This window comes from Lynx rufus, unplaced genomic scaffold (genome assembly GCF_022079265.1).
Source record: "Lynx rufus isolate CCGP_SWC_20201006 ecotype Redwood Valley unplaced genomic scaffold, mLynRuf1.p SCAF_5, whole genome shotgun sequence".
NCBI lineage: Eukaryota > Metazoa > Chordata > Mammalia > Carnivora > Felidae > Lynx > Lynx rufus.
In genome coordinates, this window is record NW_025814867.1 from 22,433,562 (window position 1) to 22,454,421 (window position 20,860).

At 40.1% G+C, this 20,860-nt stretch overlaps 1 protein-coding gene across 1 annotated transcript in view; it reads right to left on the reverse strand.

Annotated features, from left to right (window-relative positions):
• KCNH8 (potassium voltage-gated channel subfamily H member 8) overlaps positions 1-20,860 on the reverse strand; it is a 356,045-nt gene that overhangs the window by 40,768 nt on the left and 294,417 nt on the right. Inside the window, exons 9-11 of the mRNA XM_047100054.1 lie at positions 19,949-20,148; positions 18,820-19,069; positions 12,667-12,881 (exon numbers count right to left, since the gene is read on the reverse strand). Coding sequence (XP_046956010.1) covers positions 12,667-12,881; positions 18,820-19,069; positions 19,949-20,148 — 665 coding nt within the window. The remainder of the gene's footprint in view (positions 1-12,666; positions 12,882-18,819; positions 19,070-19,948; positions 20,149-20,860) is intronic.

A 20,860-nucleotide genomic window follows, 5' to 3' on the forward strand; every position in this document is an offset into this window, starting at 1 on the left:
CACAGAATTACTGGTAAATTGAGTCTTTAATTATTATTTATTTAGAAAAATTGAAGAAAATTTTAAGGTATGAATACCCCCCTATTTATCAACAAATTTGGAATAAAAAAATAATGGAGGGGAGCCTGGGTGACTCAGTGGGCTAATCAGCTGACTTTTGATTTCAGCTCAGGTCATGATCTCATAGTTGTAAGATCAAGCCCTGCATCAGGCTCTGTGCTGAGCATGGGGCCTGCTTAAGATTTTCTCTCTCTCCCTATCTCTCTGCCCCTCCCTGCTTACGCTTTCTGTCTCTCAAGAAAAATAACAATTATAAGGTAATACTAGAAGGGCCTATGGCTCAGACTGGTGAGTTGTTCACCAGCCGGTTAACTGTTCACCAGGACTTATGCATCCTGTTAGTCGCACCACTTGATGGGATTTCCCAGACTGCTTGCACTTAGGGTGGACCACGTGACTCATTCTGGCCAATGGAGTGTGAGCAGAAGAGATCCATGTCATTTGTGGGTCTGGCCCCTGAGTCATACAAGGGCAGCCTCTATTCTCTGTCTCTTAAACTGATTGGCTGGCTGGATACAAAAAGCCTAGTGAAGGACTCTGAGTTCCAGATGACTCTGAGGCCTGGGAGGGGGGGGTGATGGGGCCACCCAATAGAGGAAGACTGGCTGCCCGAGTCATCAAGTGAGAAGCTGCCACCTGTACACGGATATGAATGAGCTTTACTGCATAACCCATTTATTCTACTTATCGTATTAAGTCACGGAAACTTGGCGTTATTTGTTACAGCATTTAGCCTGACTCAACTGATGGTTTCTTAGTGATCATCCAGGCCAGGGATGAGCAACTGGAGGCAACTTGTTCCAAGTCATACAACTTCTATGTGTATTGAGTCTGATACCTAGCATTCGTGGGTTCTTTTTGACAGAATGCTGTTTGGGTTTTTTGCTTTTTTTCCTCAAATACAATGCTAACATTCTGTCCTGTCAAGATGAAAGTGTGATTGATAAGAGAAAAAAATATATAAACAGTACAACCTGGAATATAACCATGATGCGTTAGCCCTGGTCAGACTTGGGACTGTTTACAAATCCTGGCAAAATGCAGTGAAACAGATCGGTGACCATATGCTCTGCTTTTAAAGAACTTAATCTTCCGGGTGGGACATATAAGTGGGATTACCACATCACTAAAAGCTTAGCATCTTGCAGATGTTCATCGAAGAATTTTTGCTTAATCATTTTCCTCCATGACATGGGAACCAAATCCTTTAAACCCCAATTCATTTCACAGAACGGTATCTCCACGGATCCCTCTGCCCTCCTAGAGTTACCATGAGTACCACACGCTGGCCTTCCAATTCATAATCTTGAGGCACCCCCCCCCCACTTGGCATCTCGTTTGCTTCCTATTTCGGACTCCTTGGCTACTGTTTCCTTCAGTCAAAGCCGCCACTCTTTTGGCATCCCAGAATGCTGGGCTTAAATGGTGAGCAAATAGATGCCTACAATGTGATGAGACCGGAGGTCTCCAGATCTGCCTGCCGAGCACAGTCTGTGCCGCGGTGTAAGCAGACTGTCTCCACCATATGTCATCGTCTCTGCTGTCTACACCCTTTTGGGGAACTTCATGGGAAAAGCGTTATTAGAGATGTTTATCCTAGGATTTTGTAATTTGCTTTTAATTTTAATTTAATTTCTACCAACTTAGCTCATTTAGAGCAGTTTTAATCATACCACCCACTGACTGGATGTTGTATCTGTCGAGTTTGGGTTTGGGATTAAAGGGCTAACTGAAGCGATGTCTTACGTGCCCAAGGATGATCTTTGAAAGATCCCACACGGTGAAATATATACTGTAGTAAAACATTCGGGATTATTCTAACAAGACCCAGGAGATCAAATGTTCTTGAATAGAAAAACAGAATAAAATTATGTTTTCAAAAAATCCTAACATACACACTGGTAAAATATTTGAAGACTGACTGAGAAATGTTAAAAATATTGCTGCTTTCATCTATATTCTTAGTCCTCCTCCATAACTGTGTGTATGTGCACATAAAGGAAGGATGGAGAACATTTTGTTTCAATTGCTAAGAAGGCCTCCAACTTTTTTTTTTAACGTTTATTTATTTTTAGAGAGAGAGAGAATGAATGTGTGTGTGGGGTGGGGGGAGGGGAAAACAGAGAGAGGGAGCGAATCCCAAGCAGGCTCCACACCTCCATCAGTATAGAGTGTGATGTGGGGCTCAAACCCATGAACCAGAAGATCAAGACCTGAGTCAAATCAAGAGTCGGACACTTAATCGACTGAGCCACCCAGATGCCCAGCTAAGAAGGCGTCCAACTTCTTACAACAATGAAATGGAGTCTGAAAAGAGTTGAAAAACTATTTTGTACATCTGAAATGAAAGTGCACGTCTGAAACTTCAGATTTACTTTCCAACATGGAACAAGGGAAGGATGAAGAATGATTATATGCAGAGAAGACTGAAAAGCATGTACTTGAATGGGAAGACATTCTCCCAGAGCTAGTTGGTGACCAGGGGGTTATTTAATAAATAGATGGATTTAGGAGCACATGACAGCACAAATACTAAGGGAAAGGACAAGTTGGATGGCCAAGCTACAATAGTTGTGCTGTCTTACTCCTTCTCTTATTAATGAGAGATCTTTCCGGAAACAGGCACAGGGGGTTTTTGATGAGACATGACAAGTAATAGCATTAAGGTTAAGAAGATTAAAGTGAATGTTATTCTGGAAATTCAGGATAGCTTCTGCTGTAAGTCAGGGTGCCTAAAGGAGACCAACCCTTTTTAGGAGAATTATGTTTTGATTTATGGTAGAGTCTAATACTGTAATCTCAGGCTGTGCACTGCTTGGACGCCCGGTTCCTTTATCTGTTAAGCAAGGATTCAGGGGTGATGCAAAGATTAAAACTTAAATTAAAGGAGGTATTGGAAACATACTCCCTTGCTCATAATACATACTTAAAAAACATCAACATCTTTTCTCGGTCAGAAGATGTGCTACTAAATATGCAACTGACAAGAGAAATTAAAACCTGATGAGATACATTTTGATATTTTTACTGAATCTTATTTGAAACGCATACTCAGAATGGTTGAGAGAAGACTTCATCCCAAAGTAAGAGTCTACTTTGTGCAAAAGGGAATATTCTAATACATTTAGGTATACAATTCACTTAAGTTATATACCTAACCAATGACTAGATTTTTCGTTCTGTGAATGAATACATTTTCTTTTCCCCTCCCTTTAAGTCACTTGTCATCACAGGAAAGAACTGAGTTTTAATAGATGGTACTTAAGATCCCTTCCAATTCTAACATTTTATTGTTCTGTGGATATGGAAATATATATGAGTGAATGAATTAAATTCCAATAAGCATTCATCAAGCACATACTTTGTACCATGAGTTTTACAAGGAAAATGATTACAAAGATAAATAAACATAGTCATGGTTCAGAGAACTTATATGTATACAACTGAGTTCTCCACTTATAATTTGGTTGAATCCTTTAATGATTTATTTTGTAAAAGCTTTCTCATTAAAGTACAGCATATGGAAAGAACATGCACGAATAGAAAGTGTACCGTTCAAAGAATTATAGAAAAGTTCTGTGGTTCATTTTCTCTTATGTGTAAATCTTATTTTCCTATGGAAACATGTTTCCCATGAATCCACCATTAATAAATAGAGCTGGCATTCACTGCTCATGGAATTAAGGGACAGAGGAAAAACATATCCTTTGTTTTGATCGATCAGCTTACACTAAGTTTCCATTGGGTTTAGGCTTCAGGTGGTTTTGGGACTGCAATTGCAGTGCCTGGCCTCCCTTGCTTCCTTGCTGAAGGACTCTGGGCCAGTTTCTACCTCTCTCATCTTTAACTAGTCTTCTTATCTAGTACATGCACTCAGCAACTTATGTCCAAGAATTTTATGAGAGTAACGTAAGGCAATGTCCGTAAAGTGCTTAGCCTACAACTTGGTTCACAGGAGTGATTATGCCATCAGCAGTGTCAACATCAACTTCACGTCACAGAGCCTTGTCATGAGGGTGGGCTCCGTGACCACAGTCTACCGGAGAACTCAGGCGCAGACTCTGTACTTCCACAGATGGCTTAGACAACCGTTCAAAATGCAGTGCGGAGGATCCTGAGTAACAGTGGGGCAGGGTTGAGGATTCCTGGTGGATGCAGCCTAGGTACCTTTTCATTTTCAAGGAATGTGCGGAAGTTCAGTCCTGCCTCTGTGTGTGTGTGTGTGTGCAAATCTGACACGTTTTATTACAGGCTGAACATCTGCTGCTCCCTGCAGGATGGGAGCAACCAAGGAAGTAGGGAAAGAAACACTTTTTGGTCTTGTTTATGGGATGGCAGGTGGCCTTTTTATCCTCTGACTTTCCCAACTCAGCTAACCCCTGCTTCCCCCAAAGAGCTTAAAAATCTAAATGCTCACTGTTCAACTTGCAAACACAAGTTGAAATACCCAGATGTCCTCAAACTGTGGTTGATCTCTTTGCAGGGTATGCCTCATGCTGTTTGATTGACAAATGGCTACACAGGAGAGAATCCAGAGGAGATGAAACAAGAGCCCATTCCGGGTCCTTTAAAGCCTTTTGTGTGTTCTTTGCTTGTTTTTATTTTTAATTTATGTTTAAATAAGATTTGACTTCTAAGACAATATTGCTGAGATATGTTTGTACAACCTATAATGATGTGATTACCCACAGTTCATACAATCACTGACTTTGCTTCATTTGTCCAACAACTACCTCTGGCCACCCCCCATTTTTCTGGATCCTTCTTATCTCAACTCTTCAGTCCATGGGTTGCCATGGAAAACACCATGTTACTTCAATGTGCTCTCCTTCCATCCCTGACGCCTCACGCAAATACTCCCACACACAATAACTGATGAAACCTGGGTAGGCACTTGACATGAGCTGAACACTCATTCTTTTTTAGGAATCTAGCATCAACTAAGAGAGTCCCAGTTTAATCCGCTCCCCACTCGAATTGAAGAGTTGCTACCTGTGACCATTTCTTGCCATTTGGATAAAGAAAGAGGGCATGATGACTGAAGGAGAAAGAAATGGAGAGGAAAAGGAAAGTAAGAGATGTGGAGAAAATCATAATGTGATTATAAGAATTTCTGAGATCCAGATGTGTGTGCACATCTGTGTGTGTGTGTGGGGGGGTGGGTGTGTGCAGGTATGTATGTATATTTTATTTAATCCCATTAGCTACTTGGAATACTTACAATAAATCTCTGCTTCTAGTGATTGATTCAAGTTGAGTTTTTATTGCCTACAGTCAATGTCCTTATTCTGAATTGCCCTAAAACTTACCAGAATTCTCAGGCTGGCCCTTTTGCCAATGCCCCACACTAGCTCTGTCCTAAAATAAGAATTTAAAAAAGAATCAGTCTGTGGTTTGAGAAGAGGTAAGAGTAACCTTTTTTCAGTTTTCATTTCTCTGAGGCAGGGGACTAGGCAGGAGAAAGAGAACTTCAAGGTTGGAAAGGAATGTAAACTTGGAGTCCCGTGGAGTCCATTCCACCCTGAGATCTTTCGGGGGAAACAGATGGGGACAAGACTGATAATAATGGAGGGAACGAAGCAGTGAGCCTGGGTAATCACTTAGAAAAAAAGAGGACATCGGGTCTTTTTGCTGCAATCAGAGCAAGTAAGGTGTTCACTAAGTGCCATAAGTTCAACAGCAATCTTCATTTACTGAAAGTCATGAACATAAACACAAGGCTGGGCTCTGGGGATACCACCCAAAACACAATCGTTTCCATCACGGTAATATGTTTGCCACCAAAACTTCTGAATCCATTGGGAGAATGGTATGAGAAGAGTTTCAGAACACAGAAAACATACTGGATGCAAGTAAAACTTCCAGGCCATTATTTACTGAGCTTTTCCTGGCATATCTGACACCATATCTTAAGCGCCATGAAAGTGTATGCTGGGTAACACACTTGGCTACAAGATATTTTTTGTTGGGAGAGTATTTTAAAATACACAACTGACAAACAAAACATGTCTTGCTCCCAGGATAAGGAAAGCTGACACGATCAAATGACACGTGAGCCCTTCATTATGCAATTTTCTAAGAACAATTATCTCAAAAAGGTGCAGAATTAATTATGTTCTCTTATTACACAAGACTGAGCTAGCAGATGCACACCTACACACAGGCTACTCTCGAGGAGCTAAGTAGCTGGGCTGTCAGATAGCATTTTTTAAATTATTACTATTCGGTAAATCATTTTTAAGAAAATTGCTTCCAAGCAGCCCAATCTTATTCCAGTCTGAAATGGGGACTAAATTTAAACCAACTCCCTCCTTTGGAAATAGCTCCTTTTTCAGTACAATCTCGAATTAAATTGTAATATAGTCACATAGGCGGCAAGAAAGAGATGTTGGCAAATCACAGACTTCACTTGAAAGATCTATTCAGGCTTGTTTGTATCTAAGGGAGGACGCACAGAGTCAAACCTCCTGGATGCAGTACAGCTTAATTACATACGAGAAGGTCCAGTGGACACATCTCAATAATGCTTGGGAATTAGATGCTTTTTCCAATGTTATTTGTATTTAAGACAGGGGCTGTCTTCTGAGAACTTTAAACAAAATAAAGATTCACCTTGGCAGACGAAAGACGTGGGGTCCAGACCCAGATGGAAATATAAATTCACATTCAGATGCCATTGAAACTAATGCTAACTAAGGAACATGAGCGTTACTTGACCAGATTCCACCACACACATCAGAGACCCTCTACATCACAGTTTCCCATGAAGTGCAACAGATCCACGTGTTAGATTTTGATGAAGCATTTCACAAAATAGATGAGCTGCTCTACTAGACCCTGGCATTTTCCACGTGAAATTCATTTCACTCAAAAAGTTTGTAGCTTCATTCCCCAAGGAATAAATGTGAGCTGAATAACAGTCCAGAGTGATTTAATGGTTAAAAGTATTGATTCTCTACTTTCTGGGGGTATTAGTGTTATAACAGTCCACCTATTTGTACAGAAAATGCACGTGTTAGCTTAGATTTGAAGGCAAATCCTTTTTCATTTAAATACAACTTACTATCCCAAACCCCACCTGGAGGATTACATTACCTATACTGCAAGGGTTTTGTTTTTCCTTGTTATTTGGCTTAAATTCGTCCTACGGCTTTTGAAAATCTCTTGCTTTGAACTTGGGGGAGGCGAAAAATTCCATTTCCAACTTACCTATTCTTTCAATTTGTTCTTTTAAATCTTACTATTGATACTTCCTTCGGCTTTGTAACTTCTTAGAAATACAATTCTGAATTCCCTTAACTTTTTGTTCCGTTTTATTTTTTAAGTAAGCTCGAGGCCCAATGTGGGGCTTGAACTCATGGCCCTGAGATTGAGTCATATGGTCTACAGACTGAGCCAGCCAGGCGCCCCTCTTAACTTTTCATTTTAAATTCCATTTACTGGCTACTTGGTTGACGCTTTTAGGACTTTATTCATTTTCTCAAAATTTCACAGAAGTTCCAGGTCGCAAAGTAAACCTTTTGACGTTCACACATTCAGTCATTGAATATATATTAAATGTCAATTCCACATTAGGCTCTGACTTAGGCACTGGAGATATAGAATAAAACAACGCCTGCATAAAGTAGACATTCTGGTAGGAAGAAGTGAACATGAACAAGAAAACAGACATATTAAACTAACTTAAGATCTTGCTAACTACTATGAAAATGATCAACAAGATTCTGTGCCAGAGGATAACCTGGAGAGGGAAACTCCAGAGCAGGTGGTCGGTCAGGTAAGGCAAGAGGAATACCATTGCAGGAAGAAAGAACAAATGTAAAGGCCCCAAGAGGCGGGCAGGAGCCTGGCCCATGAAAGGAAGGAAAAACAGGCCAGTTTGCTGGGGCGTAAGGCTGGACACAAGATGCCATCGGATGAATCTGAAAGGCAGGCAAGTGCTGGAATGCCTAGAATCTTCAAAGTTATGGTGGGGAGCCTGGATTTTCTTAATAGTCCATGAGGATCCATTGAAATATTTTAAGCAATGGAACGACATGATCCAATTTATAATTTGAGAAGATTGCTTCTGCGGCCTTGAGGTGAGAGAGTGGTGAGGAAGTAAGAACGGAGGCAAGAGAAACTTTCATTATATCGCTTCTCATTTATCATGGTCAGATATCCTTCCGCACCTACCATACCTACACACACACACACACACACACACACACACACATGCCCGCAACCCCCAGGGATGGAAAGTTGACCCTTCCATCAGCAGGAAACTTTTGGCTTAAATTCATTCCATTCCATTTATTCCATTCCATTATGTTTATTTATATATGTCTTAACTATTGCCTATGACCACTCTGGAACTTCTGAAGCAAATTGTGACTATATATGCATTTGTTTCACTTGAGGGTCACTTGAGACTTTGAAGTATTCAGTTTTATAACTACACTATTTAAGCATGGTTCTTGGTCTATACAGAGAGTATTTGTCAGTTGTGGGGAACTAGGATGTTATAACATTGAGGCTTGAGGCAGCTATGATAGGTCAGCACCTCAAACCACCCACGTATGATCCCATCAGAGTGGAAAGAAGCTGCTGAAAGTACACGCTCCTCACGGGCTCCCTTGTCTCCGCCTCGGGAGCCTTCTCTGAACTCTGGGGTAACCTGTTGTGCTGGATCGGAGATGGGCATTCGAAGACCTTCACCTCGAGATCACTGACCCTCAAGAAACTGGGGAAATACCCCTTCCTAACGAGGCGGGAAGCCTGAAGGAAGAGACTTCATTTTTTTATGCTGATCAGATTACATGACAATAATGAAAAACTGAGGAAAAAACACACTGAAAACGTAATAGGTTTCATCACCGATGAGCCCCTCAGTAAGAAGGTATCATCCTTTTTCAACAACCACTGCGGTTCGTTGCTCCACAACCACAACGCCACCACCAAGTTCATGTGGACCATGTGAGAAGCACTTAGGTATTTTATATGTAGCCATCGAGCCCTGATTTTCGGTGCATTAGCGTGAGTAATTTTTGAAAGCACATATTTTAGATACACGTCCGTCATTTCATCACAAATTCAAAATTCTTACATTAAGGCACTAAATTTCACAACCAACAATACCTGAGTCTGTGCTAAAATCAATTTTATAGAGTTTACCATGAGAAGCAGTGAAGCAAATTTCTCATAATCTGCATAGACAGGAATAACTAAATTAATCTCTGTCCATATTGGAGCCATCCAGGAGATATAAATAAGGCAAATATAGAAAACACTGGGTGCATAAAATGCATAATTAGGTCCAAACCATGCTAGTTAGCCTTTTCACAAACTTAGAGTGTATTTTACAGATTTCAATTAATTTTACTATGAGAACTGGATGAGCGGTCATTCGAAAGTTACATCATTTATCATAGTTCTAGGAGTTATATCTTGCATCCATATCCCCTTCTAAATTTTGACTATTTCTTAAAATGCTTTTATGGCCTTTATTCAAAATGGGTTGACCATCAGTCTTCTCTTTACCCAGATGTTCCATGTCACCTAACAGGGTAGTAGGTACAGGGGCAAAAGGTGAACCCAGAAGGCAAAATCAGAAAGGTGACAGACAACCAAAGAGTGGGAGTTAAACTAATATGGATCAGCAATAATGGGGAATCTGGAGATGAAGAGAGAGCAAGAAAAGTGATGACAGCAGCAAGAAAGGGCCGACGGATATATAGACACATTACATTTATATCGTTTGCATTTCCCTTCTGCAAATGTTCCTTCCTCTACAACCCCCTGGTCAACCTTCCACAGAGGCTTCAACCCACTAAAAATCCTGTGGGATTCGATATTTTTATTTGTGTGAACATGTAAGGAAAGGGGCTGGGTTTCACACTGGTCTGACAGCAGAGTTGCAAAGCAAAGCAAGAATCCAAATTCTTGGGTTACCATCAGAATATGAACTCGCCTAGAAGTTGTAGTATCTTGAGAAAGAGCAGAAGACTTTTCCCCAGGGTATGGAATTATGGGGAAGGGTGGTATAAATTTAACTAGCCTTCAGAAGGCATAGCATCCCAAAATCTATACAGAGAGAGAGAGACAGACAGAGGGAAGTTTTGAGTGATAAATGATTAGGAAAAACAAAGCAATAAGGGTTTTGGAGGTAAGCTTCAGTTCCCCTTTGCCTTTAAAATGCAGCTGACAAGGGACCCTCTGAAAAGAAGCAATACTTATGACTTAACGAAATTGCTTATATTGAACTCTAGTAAAAAGTAAAGCTGGACAAAATACACAAAACAACTGTTTGAAAGCACTGGAGAACAATCCGCTGAGGGAAGACTTGAAGGGTTGTGGTCCCTGAGAAAAGAGGAACACACAGGTGCATGCTCTGCATTTACCCAAGTATCTTCTTGAGGGAATTTGCCATTTCATTGTGAGGTGGAAGAGAGTAGAATAGAAAGGAGCAGTCTTACTGGCTAAGGAGACAGAGGATGGAGTTCAGGTGAACAAACCACCTGGGATTTGAGGTGTGAAATCCCAGAGAATAGGTAACTGCCTCAGTGTGGCCCTGGAGGCATGAGCCTAACGTGAGCCTGCACAGGGCAGCGCTCCAGGAGACTCAGGACAAAACAGCAACCGGGAGGTTAATGGCAGAGTAGAGGTCTCGGCCACCACACAGTCCGGAGGAGAGGGAGGGTGGAGTTCAAGCCCCACCTGGGGAGGCGCTGGTAAACATCTAAGGCTTTTAGTTGAGATCCCGGAAAAACCATGTCTTAGAGCCCTGGAGGTTGGGTGAAGCTGAAACAGAGCAACCTAACAAAGACGAAGAGGAGCTCTGGACAGAATGGGAGTGGTTGGCTGGACCTTGATCTGTCTGCCAGAAGAAAACCTAAGCCTGTTTGGAGGAAAATAGTAGAAACAATTTTCATAAGTGACATCTACATTCAAACAAAAGTATGTCATCTGCTAAAAAGAAGGAACCGAATGACCACAATGAAACAAAACAACGCAAGAGAAAGAACAGTGCATGAAAATAATCCCAAAGGCAATTCAGGTATTGGAGTTCAAAAATCCCTATGATTACTGTTCCAGAAAATAGGGAAAAAAAGGATAAAAAATTCAATCAAAGATATGGTATATGGATCTTTAAAAAGGAATCAAATAAAAGGAAGGCAGGGGTTGAGATCCAATATTTTCTACTTTACTATGCTGAGGCATGTTGGCTATTACTCTCTGCCCTCATTTCTTCTTTCCTCTTCAATTGCTTCCTCTAGCACACCTCCACTTTTCAAAAATAGTTGTCACGTTAGGCTGTCGTAGCGACTACAAAAGACACCTGTTGTTTTAAAAGTCCATCTGTTGAATTGGAAGATATGGAAGTGTCTTCAATAAGAGACAATATAACCAACAGTTAGTGTATAGATTTTACAGTGACAGATATCTGTGCTCAGGCTCTGTCCCTACAAGTCCATGAGGTTATAAACATGTTACTTAGCCATTCTGAATCTGTTTTCTGCTCCATAAAAATTGATGGATACTTACCTTAAAAAGTCACCACAAGCACTAAATGAGAGGCTTTATCTAGGCAGAGTGCAGAGCACAAATAAGTTCCCCCCAAATATTGATACCTCCTTTGCTGTTTGCTACCGTTAACAGAGAGAAGCACACATTCAAAACTGGTTAATCTTGAACTTCAGAATGGTGTGCCATCTACATATTGACTGTCATTTGAGATCCTCAACCAAGATGAAGTAATATACAATTTGTATTCTTTCTCTGTCTTCTAAAGTGAGGAATATTAATGCCTAACAAAATGCCTGCACAATATGGGTTAGTCAAAACAATAGTTCCTCGGGAAAAAAAAAAGGAGTATTGCAAATATCTGGGACAAAACTCAAGGCAGCAGATTAAGCCTTTGTTGTTACAGAATGCTATGCATGCTCTGGCTTGCCTTTCAATAATCATTCCTGTTAAATCATTTGTGTCTCTGACACATCTAATGAAGTCATGTTCGTGATCAGCTTAATCACAGGATGTAGCATAGTACCTATTTTGTTAGGAAAGCTGTTTGTATAAACTGAAACATGCAGCAAATACATAATTTCATAAAATACTCATTATGCTTTCAGTGTGACAATCTTTGGCTTGAATCCCTTTATGCATATTTAGTCATTTTAAGATAGACTGTTTTGGGTACTGGTTAACAAAAAGATTATTTTTGAGCAAACTCCATAACAAGCAAGTGGAACGGTAAACAATTACTAACATAGCAAACCCTGAGCCATTTTTCTAGCTGAATCTTGACATTCGGGAGAAATCACACATCGGTAGCTAAATCTTATGTATCACTGAAACGGATTCTAGTTAGAAGCACGTGAAAATAAACAGGAAAGACGCTGAATTAAGGGAGGTCATCTACAAATAATACTTTCCTAGAGCATTGATAACAAACTGCAGGCTTGACTTCTGGCTAATTATTTCATTGTTCGACTAGTGGTCGAATAATCATACTTTATTCATTCAGAGACTTTGACAAGTGAAGTCATGACATATGCTTTTTACTGTTATAAATGATCTCCAGGCTCCATGTTTTAGGTCTTGGCACTAATTAGAAGTAAGACTTACATCACTCTCGTGACCTTCTCGAAGGTTGTATGTGAGGTCATGCTGAATATCTTCCACGAATTTGTGAGCATATTCTGGGTAAAGGTCTAGCACTTCAAAGAGTCCTTTGAGGATGATGCACTGAAGATCACAGTAGGTTAAAGCCTTCACATCTGCGTTGGTCTTGATCACTTGGTCCTTAATTGATAGATTTGCTCCAATTAAGTCTCCTTTCCCTTGAAACAGTGAAAAAAGAGACAGGTTAATTTTAAAGAAAAGCAAGCTGAGACTGGCGACCTCATCTGACTTACAGGCATCACTTGGCTGAGATGACACCACAAGGGAAACAGAAACCTTCATCTCAGCGGTGTTGAGATTCGGGGCCTGGTAATTCTTTGTGGTGGGGGGTTTTCTGCACAGTAGAATGTTTAGCAGCAGCTCCTATCCCCGACCCCCAGTGGTGACAACCCAAAACACCTTCAGATATTGCCAAATGTCCCCTGGCAGGCAAAACCGTTCCCAGCGAGAACAGTAGTCTAGGGGGTAAGGGCTAGGAGAGCCAGAGTTAGGAACTGTTAGGTCACAGATGGGCTCCAGACAGTCCCTCAGCATCCCGTAATTGACTTTAGACAGAGAAGTTGACATCTGTGTCACAGTTGCCTCAACTCTTCAAGAGACATAATAATGGCTCTGATTTTTTTGAGTGCAAAAAGGCTCGAAACGAGACCATCGAACGTGTATTACTACTAATTTTCATTCTAACACAGTAAGGTGGGATTCATCATCAGCTTTCTAACATACTCAGGTTGTTTCATCTACCTCTAAACATGTCTAGAAGACAGGAGGGCAAGGAAGGTGAGCGTGCCCTGCCTCCCTCTGCTCAGAACTGGGAGGCAGACATCAAGTATTGCGTGTCATGGACGGTGAAATCTACTACATAAAAATGTGAAACATAAGCTGCAGTTCTAATACTCTGTGACAGTGTGAAAGCCCAATTTTCCCATCAAAAAAGAAAGCGAATAAATAAAAGCTATGAGCTTTTCGCTTGTGCCACTGCAGGGAGAGAGACGTATCACCATTTGGTGGCCTGTGCCCACCCCACACCCAGCACCCCTGATGCTCTGCGTGTAATACCTCAGCCTATCAGTCTTTGGCTGGATTCACCTGCCTGGAACTAGCTGGCTTCCTTGCGTTTATGATTAGATAATATTGGCCAATGTATTTGAATCTTTAAAATCTTTCAACTGATTTGAATCAGTTTCGCTTAGCAGGAAGGTGAGCATAAATGTAAAGAGCTAACAAAAAAACCCTGATTACAGCTTCAGATTTTAGACACAGCCATTATCAGCATCCCTGTGAGAAACATGATGAAAATCCATTCAGTTCTCACACAGAATTAGGTTAAATGCTGAAATAATATGACGTAAGTTCACAGAGGATACTGGCATTAGATTCATGGCTACAACTTAGGAGTTTCTTTGCTTTGTCCTTCTGCACGGGCTTTAAATTTCATTATTTTTTTTAATGGCTGCCTGCTCCATTTCAGAGGGAATCAACAACCAACAACTGATCGACAGAAAAACCACCAAGCAAATAGTATCTTTGGAATGGTATATAACAAATTGCCCTGTCCTCCATTCAATTAAGTTTTTAACTTCTACATTTTCATTCCTTTATCGTGCCCAGCATTTCAGGAAGCAAAGCCTCTGACTTGTATCAGACTTCAATAAAATTCTGTTTTATTGAATTTCACAGGAAAAGAAACATGCCAAATTAACCATGAACACCTGAAATGTTCATAAATATGTAACAGATAAAAATTGAACATCTGGAAATTATTGGATTACATCTAAATATTATCTCTGAATTAACATTAAATTTAAACTTTGAAATTGAGCCTAGTTGGCCAAAGAAAAAACAGGGCTAAAATCTATACTTACAGATGCTAAGGGAGTAAACAGCCACATGGTGCTAGAGAAGTCAAGTTGGATTTAAATGTTGTCACCAATAACGCTAACCTTGGAAATTGTTTCTTACATATTTTATTAGAAATCTAAGTTAGTGCTCGAAAACTCAAAGTTGGGCACAGATGTAAATATATAGCCCAGATGCTCTGAATACAGCAAATTTTGAAATTTGTATATCTCAGGAGAATTTATCACGATGCAGTGTCTTGCCACAAAGAAGATTTACATTTTTCTGTGAAGCAACTGCTGTTTGGAGTGACTTTATTTATTTAAACATTAAAAAAAAATGTTTATTTATTTTTGAGAGTGAGAGATAGAGTGCTAGTGGGAAAGGGAAAGAGAGAGAGGGAGACACAGAATCCGAAGCAGGCTCCGGGCTCTGAGCTGTCGGCACAGAGCCTGACACGGGGCTCGAGCTCGCGAACCGCGAGAGCGTGACCTGAGACAAAGACGCTTCACTGACTGAGCCACCCAGAAACCCCTACAATGACTTCAGAGTTATCATACTTTCCTACCTAGGGTGACTGTACCATGGCTATTTAAGCCACAATGACCTCAGCTATAAAACACCACCAACATCTTGCCAAACTTGGCATCCTAGAAAGAATTCCAGTTTATTTATTCATTGAGTGAATATTTATGAAACACTGACATGTGTTGTGGACACTGTTGAGCCCTGGCAAGGTGAGCACTGGTAAATTACAACATGGTCTGCATCCTTGCTGATTGTACGGTCTTATGAATTTCTCACTATCATGCATTAGGACCTTCATCTAAGTTTCCTAATTACTCTAAGTCCTGGTATCCTTATTTCTAAAAGAAGAGCAAGATCTCTATGGTCCCTTACTACTTCCATTTTTCAGAATTCTATTATTGATATTTGCTAGCCAGTTATTCTTCCATAGGGGGTGGGGGTAGCTGATGAGATGTATCTGCAAACTGTCCAGGTTAGAGCAATAACATGTTTAATTATAATTAGGCAGACTAACACCATCCGTGAAGAACACATTTATCAGTGCTTTGTCATTTTCTTTTAAACAACAATGAAGAAATTGGTGGAAAAACACAGTTACCAGGACATGAAATGAAGGTGTGCAAAGCAAACAATTTCTACCCCCATAACAAATCCTTGCCTCTATGTCAACTGCCTCCCTAGGCATCAGATTAAGAAATGCCTTCATGTATTGATTGGACAACTGAGGTGCTTGAATAAGTTATGGCTTGACAGCTGTTTGGTGATACTTCCTCCCTACAACATTAGATATTAATTCATTTTGTTGGCAGAGTGAACATGTATTAAATATCTACAGATCAAATGTGAAGCCATGTGCTTAAGTGTATCAAAGTCAGTATTGATTTTAATTGGCCCTATAAGACAGTATTACCACAGGGAAAGTAAAATACTCAATCTCCACTGAAATAATGTTAATCACAGGGATAAAATATTAATAATTCGTTATCCTTGTTTGAGTTTAGTCCCAATACCACACGGGAGTATTTAGAATGGTCATGTGGCAATTTGCACTTAAATCATTTTTGATGTTGTGGAAACGAATATGTGAAAATGCTAATCATGAAAATCATAATTTATGGAGGAAATCGGGGCCAAGAGCAAAAGGCAACGGATTAAATCTTTCAGCTGTGAGTAGAATGTTTTAAATAAGAAAATCCAGTTGAATTATGTATTACAAACAATGTTAATTACCTAGAAGCCATCAAATTTGTACCTATTATGTTCTAATGTTATGGCGGTTGCCTTCATATTCCATTCCTAGTATCGTTGCTAGTTACCAAATGTAAAAATTCAGCACAATTATGGGGAAAAACCACATCATATGTATTTAAACATCATGCATTATTTTGGCTTACAAGCATATGAAGCCATATAGTTCTGGAAAATAACTATATACCCTTTTAAAAGCAGGCTATGTCAATAGGCAGGCTACAAAACTTACATAGTCCTAAGAAAGCCCATGGAAAGGTATGTTATGATTAAAGTTAAGTTTTTGAAGCAAATTAAGAAATAATTATCAATTGTAATTTAGAACCATGAAATAATAGAATGATTGGCCTTTAACTTCACAGAGTTGAGAGGTGAGCAGGAATGTTAAGTCTCTTCTTAAAAACACACAAACACAGAGAGCCTCACTCTAACACTGATGATGAACTGGCCAAGTTGAAAATCAACCCAGTCGCTCTTCTGTCAGTACTTTTCTGTTCAGGAGAAAAACATAAGAGGGTGAGTCAAGAGTTGAGCCAAAGCTCCGAAAGGCAAGCCCTACCTTTTCCCTGGTACATGGCCGACTGAGTAAACGTGAAGCAATGGGAAGCACCTGTTTATTTCACTATTCCCTAGCCTCCTCTCTTCACCTTTAATTGGAGATAATCACACCAACCTAACGGGGCAGTAGGATTTAAATTGGATAATGGATATAAAACAGCCGGCTCATATTAGGGAGTCTCTAAATTTTAGTTCTCCTTTCCTTTTCCAAAGTATAATCTGTCTTGAAGCTTACAAACTAGAATCCAGTGATGGCAGGCTTATAGGGATGAGATAGAAAAATAGGCATTGCTTAGACGTGGAAAAGAGCACCGGAGATAGAGTCAAAAAACCTAGGTTAGCTTTGACTTTGGAAAAAACAGAAAACACCACTCTTACCTGTCTTTTTGTGTTAGGAAGGCTTAAGCAAGACCCGATATGTAAAAATATGTTATAAACGGTTAAGTTGTTTCTAAATCTTAGGTCTTGAATATATTAAATATAACTTAGCCCCTTTTTAAAAAAAATTTTTTTTTTCAACGTTTATTTATTTTTGGGACAGAGAGAGACAGAGCATGAACGGGGGAGGGGTAGAGAGAGAGAGGGAGACACAGAATCGGAAACAGGCTCCAGGCTCTGAGCCATCAGCCCAGAGCCCGACGCGGGGCTCGAACTCACGGACCGCGAGATCGTGACCTTGCTGAAGTCGGACGCTTAACCGACTGCGCCACCGAGGCGCCCCAAACTTAGCCCCTTTTTATGAACACAAATTCTAAACAGTGGCGTACTACATTGGTGTTCAAAATATATTTAGATCACAACCTGATACGTTCGTAAGCCCCAATAAATATTTGAATAAACAAAAAAAGAGTGATTTTAAAAGAAGTACACATAAAATTGTGGGTAGGAAATTTTCTGTATTCACTCTACATGACACCTTTTGTCAGCTGACCTTTATATTTCAATGAACACCAATTAGGTCTTAAAAGTTGGGAGTCAGTTTTGTGGTACAAAATCTTCACGAACTATCTTGTGAATTTTCTTTGAGGAAGTTAAAAAAAATAAAAAAGAGGCCTATGGCCACCTTGGCAATATTGGGTTAGTGACTGCAATGAGAGCTCATCTTCAGTGCATAATCACTTTTGTGTTATTTCTAGCACAGATGGAGCCATTTTCATGTTCTTCTCTGACTTTGTTCTCCACAAAAATACAAAATGCCCCTTTAAAATTGACCAGCTATTTCACTAAGAGGCAGCAGGCATCACGACTAATAATCTGGCTTTAGGAATCAGAAAGAACTGTGTTCATTTTCTTATGTTATTTGGGACAAATTAAGTTAACATACTATTTAGTCATTTGTAAAATGGGGTTAATATTCATTCTGCTGGATTTAAACAAATTTTTTTCATGTTTATTTATTTTGGGGAGAGAGAGCGCAAGAGAAAGTGGGCGAGGGGTAGAGAGTGAGAGAGGGAGATGAAGGATCTGAAGCGGGCTCTGCCCTGACCGCAAAGAGCCTGCTCTGGGGCTCAATCTCACTAACTGTGCGATTGTAGCCTGAGCCAAAGTCAGACACTTAAACAACTGAGCCACCCAGGCGCCCCCGGATTTGTTTTTAATCCAGCACTATGAATCCAGATAGAGAGTGAGCACGCCTATGTGAGCAGAGGAGGGGCAAAGAGAGTGACGCTCCCCTGACTGAGCCACCCAGGCGCCCCAATACTGCTGGATTTTTAACAAGAATGAAATGATATGTTGAATGTGGAAACTCAGTATGTGGCAGAACAATAATAATACATAGTTGGCAAATTAAATCCATTCAAATTTGCCTGATTCCATATATTCATCCAGAATTTTCTTACAATAGCAGTACCTCCCTCCCCCCTTTTTTCTTTTTAACTTATGCTCTAGGGTAAAATTTCATGAAGCTTTTCAACTCCGACGTACCAAGAATAGCCAGCACCATGCTGTCTTTAAGAACTTCCATGGAGCCTGAGCATACAAAGTAGATGGCCTGCAAAGCATCTCCTTGACGCAGCAGATACTCCCCCGGAGCACAGAAAGAGGTTTTGATGTGTAGAGACAGAGACCTGAGGCAGCCCCGGCTGGCACACTCAAAAAGGGACAACTGTAAGATCTCCTTGTTCAAATGCATAGTGATGTCAGAACGCAGCTCATCTGGAAAGTCTTTCAAAAGCTGTCAAGATGAAAGAAGAAATCAAGTTGGGGTAAGTCTAGTCTAATTGATTTACTCTGCAAGACAAGGGGGTGTTCTTCCCACTGTTTGACCAATAAGAGTATAGAAGAGGAACTATATGTATGTGATAGTCCTGGAGAGATTTTTTTTTAGTGACTGTGACCCCAGTTAGGTGCTAATTAAAAATTAGCTGATAATAAGGCCGGGGAAGTAGAATACATTAATAAAAGATTCTGGAATGAAAACGTATGGCATACTGTGACACGCTTCTCACAAAGACTCCTACTCGGGACAGAAGATATGGAATTTGGACCCACTGGTGTTTCCTCTAGCACTATGATCACACGAAGAGAAAAGAAACCAAATAATTACTTAAAAGTATGGATTACTAGCTTGATTGGGAGGGGGGCGGTTGTAGCACGTTTGTTTGATTTATAGGATACCTTTCTTACAGTGGTGGTCTGGAGTATTCCTGGGAGTCTACAGATAACACGTGTGCTGGAAGATACTTTCAGTTTTACTTTGTTGGTTTTAAAGGCACACATTAACTTGGTTAATCTCAATTCCAAGATGACACCATTTAGTAGTCATAAGAGTTGGTTCCTCCGAAGAGGGCCAATGAGGATGAAAGTTAGGCAATCCAATTGACCAGAATAGCAAATTAACATAAAACATTGGTCAATCCAAAGTGGTGTAATGAAAACATAAGCCAAAGCAGATGAAAGAAGATAGACCGGGTTTCACGAGGGATTAAAAAATAGGGATGAGGAAGTTGGTAGATGTGTACTTCACTTCCAAGACCTGAATTTGAGCACCTTGCTTTTACCTAAGAATATGTGCTTTCTGCCTGAAAACCTCAGCATGAGAAATGAACATTACCTCATTTGAATCTATTCCATTGTTGACTGACCAGGTTGTTTGGAAATATTCGAGCATCCTCTGCTTGAGCTGCTGGGGCAGGTGATGGACTCGTATAAAGTCCTTCAGATCCTTAGTTCTAGTGTGATAGAGGGACCATCTGGAATACATCCTCTGTATGATCGCGGTCACGTTTCCAAACACCAAGGCGTGCATCAAGGCTAGAGAAGACAACACAGCATACAGTGGGAGAGAACTATGACAGAGGGGCTCACCCGTTAAGTCTAAATTTAAGTTTATAGATCCTGAATTCAGCAGAGTATGTTTATGTGGCCATGTTGATACAGCTGTTTTGGTACAAGCGTTTTGGTACAGCCACTTCGCCATAGAGTGCATCTTAATGTAGTCATTTTGATCAGAGTTAAAATCGATCAGAATAAAAATATCTGCCGAAAATCCTCAGTAATAGGCAAAATTGACCCACACTTAATCCGTTACCTGCCATTCTGGCCAGGACAAACTTTTATTTTGTACTTTTCGCATCTACATTTTTAACAGGTATAGTTTAATAGCCATGATAAAATAATTTTAATATAATTTCATAACATAAACTATAAAGTTATAGTTCAGTGGTTATCATAATAACAAATACATTTTCAAAATTAGTCTAAGTGGTTAGCCCTAGTCTTTTCCCCTAAGCCATCACTTAAAATTAGTTTTATGATATTAAATATGACACATTTTTATTAATAAAGGTATGGAGAAAGTGGCTAGAAATGTAACTGAGGATTTTCTGAGCAATCTGAAGCTGAGATTAATATGGCTCCAATCGCCAACCCCACTTTGGCTCTGTGGTTACTCCGTGGTTAAATTTTAAGGGAGATATCAAAAAATCTGAGACCATTAGAGAAACAAATACATTCACAGAGGAAA